Source organism: Phytophthora parasitica, assembly GCF_000247585.1.
Source record: "Phytophthora parasitica INRA-310 unplaced genomic scaffold supercont2.185, whole genome shotgun sequence".
Taxonomy (NCBI): Eukaryota; Oomycota; class Peronosporomycetes; order Peronosporales; family Peronosporaceae; genus Phytophthora; species Phytophthora nicotianae.
Genome location: NW_008649171.1, coordinates 36,099 through 43,535, shown reverse-complemented (window position 1 = coordinate 43,535; position 7,437 = coordinate 36,099). Strand labels below are relative to the sequence as shown.

The 7,437-nt window shown below is 50.2% G+C and overlaps 4 protein-coding genes across 4 annotated transcripts; 2 read left to right on the top strand and 2 right to left on the bottom strand.

The window, feature by feature from the left end:
- Window positions 1-65: 65 nt before the first annotated feature.
- Window positions 66-1,055, bottom strand: PPTG_19788 (hypothetical protein; the record flags this gene model as incomplete). Its single annotated transcript, XM_008918345.1, has 1 exon — window positions 66-1,055. A coding segment is annotated over one exon (990 nt), but the record flags the coding sequence as incomplete, so codon positions are not given.
- Window positions 1,056-1,207: 152 nt separating this feature from the next.
- On the bottom strand, window positions 1,208-2,820 carry PPTG_19787 (hypothetical protein; the record flags this gene model as incomplete). Its single annotated transcript, XM_008918344.1, has 1 exon — window positions 1,208-2,820. One exon carries the CDS (start codon window positions 2,818-2,820, stop codon window positions 1,324-1,326), a length of 1,497 nt encoding a protein of 498 aa, XP_008916592.1. The 3' UTR covers window positions 1,208-1,323.
- Window positions 2,821-3,440: 620 nt separating this feature from the next.
- PPTG_19786 (hypothetical protein) lies at window positions 3,441-5,444 on the top strand (the record flags this gene model as incomplete). Its single annotated transcript, XM_008918343.1, has 1 exon — window positions 3,441-5,444. The coding sequence occupies one exon, from the start codon at window positions 3,441-3,443 to the stop codon at window positions 5,442-5,444; it is 2,004 nt and encodes a 667-aa protein (XP_008916591.1).
- Window positions 5,445-5,586: 142 nt separating this feature from the next.
- Window positions 5,587-7,129, top strand: PPTG_19785 (hypothetical protein; the record flags this gene model as incomplete). Its single annotated transcript, XM_008918342.1, has 4 exons — window positions 5,587-5,703; window positions 5,766-6,238; window positions 6,291-6,499; window positions 6,564-7,129. 4 exons carry the CDS (start codon window positions 5,587-5,589, stop codon window positions 7,127-7,129), a joined length of 1,365 nt encoding a protein of 454 aa, XP_008916590.1.
- Between the last annotated feature and the right edge of the window lie 308 nt (window positions 7,130-7,437).

Sequence of the window (7,437 nt, the reverse complement as noted above, 5' to 3'; positions counted from 1 at the left end):
TATGACACATCTCTATCACCCTCGTTCATGCTTCTTGACGCATGTGCAGATCTTGGACGACTAACCGGACGTCTTCCATTATTTACTGTAGTCGGAATCCCGTTCTGTCGGATATTCGCAGTTTGCTGTTTCTTCTTGGCATCCAGGAAAATCTTCTTGAAAGATTCGCACAGTGCTTCGTTGGTCTCTTTGTATTTCCACACCAGCTGCAGAGCTTTCTTGTACCATTGCAAACTCGCTTCACCTCGTCCATTAAATTCCAGCTCCACTGCCAAGTTGTGGTACGCTACAGCGAGTGAGATAATCTTCTCTTCACGAGTCTTCGGATCTAATGCATCCTGATCTCTATCGTCTTCGTCTCGAGCCCCATCTTCGAGACTCACGAGCTCTTCTTGGGTATGGAAAATCGCAGCTTGTGCGTGTTCCAGTGCCAGATCGTGTCGGCCAAGTTGAGACTGAATCGCGCATAAGTTGAGGTGGGTAATGGATAGATTTTTCACGTGGGCTGACCCAGATCCGATCTGAGCAGCCTCTTTCAGATATTTTAGCGCAGATTTCAACTTGCCTAGCTTCCGATAGCAACAGCCAATGTTGTTAAATGTTAGAATCTGCAAAGCCTGGCATCGCTTAAAGTTTCCCGGTGCCACGATAGCCTCAGCCTTCCGTAACATAGCTAAACACTGATCAAATTGTCCTTGTGCGAGGTACTGCATGGCAACGGAATTGTAACTTAACATGACCTCGTTCAGTGCTTTATAAACCGCTGAACTATCCACACCGAACATGCGTCGCTTTAGCCACAAACTTTGCTCTAGGCATCCCAGGGCCTCCAAATCCATTTTTTTCTGCTTCAAACATGCCACCGTCGAGTTCAACATCTCCAATAAACTCTGATCACTATCGTGGTTTGACTTGCGGTCCAGATGAGCTCGAAGTTTACTTGGGGAGAAGTTTAATTCAGAAAAATCTCGAGAAGTCTTGTGCGATGGATTTCTCTTCGCTGAACGTGGTCGTGGTGGTGTCTCGTGCACATCATGACGGTGGAAATGACTCATTGACTTTAGTGTCTTGAAATCGGCTTGTAAGGACGACAAGATTGGAAATAGCGAGGATAATCCTATAGCGATCCCAATTCTTCATTTTTATCCCAACGAGTAGCTATTTTCCTGCGACGGTTTCAGAAATGAGCACGAAACCACCGTCAATTGAGAACATTTGGGTCATTCTAATGACAAAACAAGTATTTATCAAAAAAACATCCATTCTCTACACAAAAGCTCGCTTTCTGCTTGGCCATCGTCTTTATTCCCTAGGGTCTTGAAGCTATGCATCTTGAGGTCGGTATTTCTTGAGTTGCAGCTCTAAAGACTTGATGTGTTTCTTCATTTGAGCGATCTCTTGCGCCTGACTCGCCACAACTTTAAGCAAATCCTGCTTCTCTCCTTCCAGGCGCGCAGTCATTTGCTTGTACATGTCCGAGAGCTTTAACGAGTCGTCCAGCGTTGACAGCATCGACATCCGACTTGGCGCAATACTAGGAGCATTGGACATGGCATCATCCTCACGTTTGCCAGTAGGGAACTTCATGTTTCGGACGTCCAGTCCAGGCTTCAGTGGGGACTTTGCGGGTGCAGCCATTTTCATCGACCCGAAAGCAGATGCTAGATGGTCCTCAGGCTTCATCACTGGCGACGCCGGGACGGGCATTTGAGGCTTCAGTTTAGGAGATGAGGCGTTAATCATTGGCGAGGGCGGTGATGCTACAGGTGGCTTCATAGGCGAAGGAGGAATGTTGGTCTGAGATTTCGCTGGTGAAGGAGGGACTTGATGCTGAGGTTTAGGCGGAGAGGGCGACACATGATTCTGGGGCTTGGGTAGCGTAGCCTGGAAGGGAGACGGTGCCTCTCCACCAAATAAACTGCTGGCACTTGAAGGTTCGCTGGCAAATAATTCTTGTGCTTGAACAGGCTGAGGCTGTGTAGATTGTGCCCAATTTCCGTTGTTTGTGGGTGCAGGAGACGCGAATAAGCTGTCAGCAGTTTGGTATCCATTATTGGGTGGGGCAGGAGAGTGAAATGAACTGCTACCGGGATGAGAAGACGAAGCAAATGGGTCCACTGGTGCGCTTGGTTGCTGTTGCGGTGCCTGTTGCTGTTGCTGCTGCTGCTGCTGCTGCTGTTGCTGTTGGTAGCCATTGCCTTTAGGAGGTTGAACAGCGAATGGGTCGTGGGCTGCTCCATTGCCAAACACATTTCTGTTCTCCTGTGCAGCGAATGGGTCCTTCTGAGGCGCGTGTCCAAACATGGCTCCTCCATTTTGGGTCGGCGAAGCAGCAAACGGGTCCTTTGGAGGCGTTGTAGCATTCCCGAACATGGCTGCATTCCCCGTAGCGGGTTTAAAGGGGCTGGTTGTAGAATTCGACTGGCGCCTGTACGGGTTGTCTCCGGACAACTTCTGGGCCGGAGGTGGGCCGCTAGCGAACAGCTCAGAGGCTGAGCCTGGTGTCTGCTGTCTGTTTCCCTCTCTACTGCTAGGTGGTCCACGACCCCACGGCTGTTGGCTGCTATCGGCGTTGAGGTCCACGGTCTCGTACATGGCTCCAGTGGACTGCGACGTGAGCGGGATTTCCTCAAATCCGCTGGGAGGCTGAGGTGGTTGGTAGTAGAACGGACCGCCGGGCGCCGCGCGTTGATACGATCCACGGTTGCCAGCATGATAGGAGCCCCCAGACGACTGTGGAGGCGCCGGGATGGGCGGCCGCGCCGCTCGGGGGCCCTGGGACCCGCCCGAGTCGACGAAGTGCTGCAGCAGCCGGTTCATGTCGAGGAATTCGAATGGGGCAGCCGAAAATGGGTAGGTTTTAAAATGGATACATGAATGAAAATAGGTATTAATACCTGCTTTCTATTTCTCAAAGTGTACCGTACCCTTTTTGAAAATGCAAAATGGGTACGCGAAGTCGAACTCTCAAGTACTTGCCCGGCCACGAGCTGCGCTTCGGCATTGCGGCAGTGTCGCGAGATCCAGCGACCGGAGACGTGGACGAAGCTGTTTGTCTGTTCTGTAAGCACTTTGGGCGGGAGCAACGCGCTGACAAGAAACGCAAGAGCGCGAGTACCGTGAAATACTTCCGAGACTCCTTTCGGCCAGACCAATATACACAGCACCATCAGCTACAGCACCCGACTCAATGGACGAAGTACAAAGGGGCTAGTAGCGACGAAAAGCGCAGGTTCTTCCCTCAGACCAAAGCAGGAGAAAGTACTCTTACTACCGCAAATAGTAGTACTACTACCAACGTGCTGATACCCAATGTACAGGAGCGAGGGCGCTGCTTCGACGTCAAGGCGGCCATTGTGGAGGTTGTGGCGGTGTTAGCAGTGGGTTTGGGACCTATAGAACCCACAGTACAAACGAGAGATCGACTGGTGTATCAATATATGACCCACCATAACTATGAAGGAGAGCTGCCGTCCAACTGTCCACGATGGTCTCCACCCGCCGATACGTTCGAGAGCTGCTATGTGGTGCAAAGGGATCCGCCAGTGTATCGTGTTGTATTATACTCTAAAACCCAATTGGATGTTTTAATGGAGATGGCGGCGGGAGGGTTATCAGGAGCTCAAATATCGGCTTCGGTGAAGACTTTTCGCCATCATGCACCCATGTTGTTAAGGGATTTAGTGGAGAATACTAACAAGAGCGGACCCATGTCAAAGAAAAATGTAGCCATGGCCGTGGAGAGAGAGGAAGAGAAGGTTAAAGAGATATTTCGAGTGGAAGATGTGACTCCAGAGTACAGTGAAGCTCAGACGGCAGAGTTTGTCAGACTGGGCGTCGCCGCGAGTTTGAGTATCATTGCGAGATTACTGGAAGACTCGTGGGTATTCTCGTTAGAGCTCTGCACTGTGGCTCAGCATCCGATGTTCTCGTATCTGGATATACGCGTTAGATTTTACAGTCGGATAGGAGGATTACGAAGTGCCCATTTGTTGGCGATCCCCAAGTATGTTGGCAAGTGTGACATTATGATGTTCCAGACTCTGGATCGTGTGCTTACTGCGTTACTGCCCGATTGGAAGAAGAGATTATTGGGTATTATTACTACCGGAGATATCCCCTTTCCAGCGCGTATAAGCGAAGTCATTAAGCATTTCCAGAACGAGACAAAAGGGTCGGCGCTGTACCGCACATCAAACTGCATCAGCCAACTTCAACACGCTCTACAGACATTTTACGCATCAATTGACAGTGGGTTTTTCCTCCAGACGCTGAGAAAACTGAGTCAGTATGTTCGTAAAGACCCTCGCGTTTTGTCGGAGATGAAGAGACTGCCAGGATACTGGGAACAATTTGACTCTAAAGTGCATTGTGCTTCTAGTACTCCTGTGGCATTTGGACAAGAGATCGATATGCTTGTGGCCCACAGTGGATTTCTTCAAGAACACTTGAAAGAATTCACGGCAACAACGTTGAGGATTCCTGTATCTTGGTGGTTGGAGCTCCAAGCCTTACAATGGGTAACTGCTCGTGCCAATGCCGTCTTCGGGGTGTTGCAGAAACAACATGTGACCATTTCTCAGCAAGCAACAGTTATGGCCAGCTTGGCAGAAGAATACATCACTGGTTTCCACGCTCAGATCCACGAGAACAGAAACTCAGTGTCTCAAACAACCTCCACCGAGTACATTTCTCTAGACAAAAGGGTTAGTTTGTCTAAAACGAACTTGGTACAGTTCGTTGTGAGCTCCAGTGAACTTGCACGCGAATTGTTGAAGCACGGAGGTAGTGAAACCATCACAGCCACCGCCGAACACTTTGCTTCTGGTGTTGTGAATATGATCGCGTCGCTGGTCGAACTCAGTGTCAGTCTAAAGCAACAATCTGCTGCTTGCAACGTCGACACTCGTACCAATCAAAGTACCGTCGTGGAGGATGTACTGCCCCCAATTATGCCACACGAGTTGGCACAGCTTAGCTCGGACGAGTTTGATGAGCTGCTGGAAGCACATGATGCAACATCGCGGACTCTCGATGATAGTGATGCTCAGGCTATTCGAGAAGAGCATGAATTACTATGCTGCACATTTGCCAAGGACGAAACTCTTCGGAGGGCTTTAGAAATGCATACGCAAGGCACATTTGACGCGGCTTGGAGTCTGATGGATGCCCGTTTTAAGTCTCTTGAAGCCTTTGCCGGTGGACTCGCGACGGTGTGTCCGTCAAATGTTATTCCATTAAGCGACACAAAAGCTGAAGATCTGGTGCTTTGTCCGAAAGATATGGAGGAAGCAAGATTATTACTCGCAGACTTTGAGCTGGAAAGCACTCTGCATGCACAACAGTTCCTGCCACTCACGAAGCTACAGGAAGAAATTTACGACCGTGTAATCGCTGAAAGGCGAACTCGAAAGCGATATAAAGCAACGACAAACACAAGCTAGAATTTAGATCAAATACCAGCCACACGACCAGTCACTTCAACTTGATGTGTGTCAAATATCCGAATCTTTGGTGCGATCTTTGACGCCACTGCTTTGGATCCAAGTCAAAGTCTCCATTCACTTCTCAACGAACAGTCTCAAGATGCAGTTCTTCGCGACATCTAAGGACAGTCTGGTTGCGGCTGCGTTGGAGGCCTCTATGCGCTCGGTCAGACTGTGCAACGCAAATGCCAATACCTTCAATATAGACGAACACCAGGTAAGTAGCGCAAGTCTCTTTGTCATGACAGACATCTGACCTTGACTTCGTATTTTTGATAGCGTTGGTGTGCCGACAGTGTGAAAGACCGTGTGGTGCTGAAGGTGAGTGCGCCTGAAGCTCGAGGCTCGTATCTCCAGAAACACACGACGTATCTTGTGACTCAAGAGTCTCACCAAGAGGGCGTCCGTCGTCGCTTCCGGGACTTTGAGTGGCTTCACGTGGTGTTGCGTACTCGCTATGTGGGTCTCTTAATACCGCCCCTTCCAGAGAAGACGACAACGGCAGCCGTACTCAAGACCAATGCGTTCATGCAGAGTCGCATGCGCGGACTGCAGCGCTTTCTGAACGGTATCATGCAGTCTCCGTATCTGCGCTCGGACGCAGCGGTTGCGAGTTTCTTGAGTGAACCAGGCGACGAAGCGACTTGGGAGACGATGAAGAAGAGTACAGCGGTGATGGACAATGCCGGAGAAGGCCACATGCGCTGGCTGCAGCGTATTATGTGCGAGCATATCGCCAGCTCGCCGGAAAAGTATGTTAATGTGTTGGATTGACATAGCCATAGACTGATATGTTTCTTGTAGTGAGATTTCAGTGTTTAAGAGGCACGTTGAGCAGCGCGAGCGGCTGCTGAATGAGCTCGCTGCTTGTGCCAAACGACTGGCGGATAGGAGCGCTGCTATGGCCATGGATGTGAGCACATTGCATGCTCTCTTCGCGGGTTGGCAATTGGCTGAGACTGGCGCAGAGACGCGGAATGATGGCCCACTCGTAGCTCTGCTCGATAAGTCCAGTATGTGCTGAGGCCGTATAGTTGCGTATTTCAAGAGCTAACCATAGTTCTGTGGTTGTATCAGCGGCGACAATCAGCGGATGGAGCCAAGTCGAGTGCTTCCAGCCTGCGATATACGAGCTTTTGCTACTTGAAAACATTAAGTACATGCTCAGCCAAGCGACAGCAATGAAGCAGATGCTGATGGAGCGAGAACGCGCCGTAGCGGGTGAGTCGTCGCCTTCTCCACCGCAAACGGTATCTCCATCATCTCCACCGACGTCCGGCTTCTCCGTGGCGTCGTTCACGTCTGCAGCGTCGAGATTCATGAGCGCAGTGGAGCCACCGTCTCTAAGTATTGAAGAGCAGCAACGTCGTGCACACCACATCAGCGAGCTCATTACACGAGCTTTAATGGCCGAAGAGATGCAGCGTTTCCGAGTTGAGACGACGAAGGAACTGGAAAACATCATGAACCATTTCTCCTGCGCTGAGGCGCAGCTATCGAAACGATCGGGTTCTGTGTGGCGCGAATACCTTAAAACGACTCCAACTGACCCTCAAGCGCTGGCTCAAAGCACAAAGGAACTGCTCGACTCAGCTTCGACAACGTGCATTCCGTCATCACCTTCCGCTGCCGAGGCGTTTTGATGATCGTGCTGTGCTCACTGGACTGCGAATTACACGCTTTGGTAAAAGAATTTAGCTCATAAGGCCAGCAGGCTTACTTTATCTCACTTGCCGGCTGCTAGGACAAAACTTTACTTGTTAAGGATCTCGCGCATCGTCATAAATTTTGACGATGGTGGCAGGTTCGCATTTAATCTGCGTAATGGGGCACTTTCCGTGCTGTTCCAAGTGATGGTATATGCACATGTAACAGAACACGTAGCCTGAAAGTGTCATAGCAGGATTCACACGCTTCTTCTTGCATAGCGGACAAAGTGTGGAGTCCATGG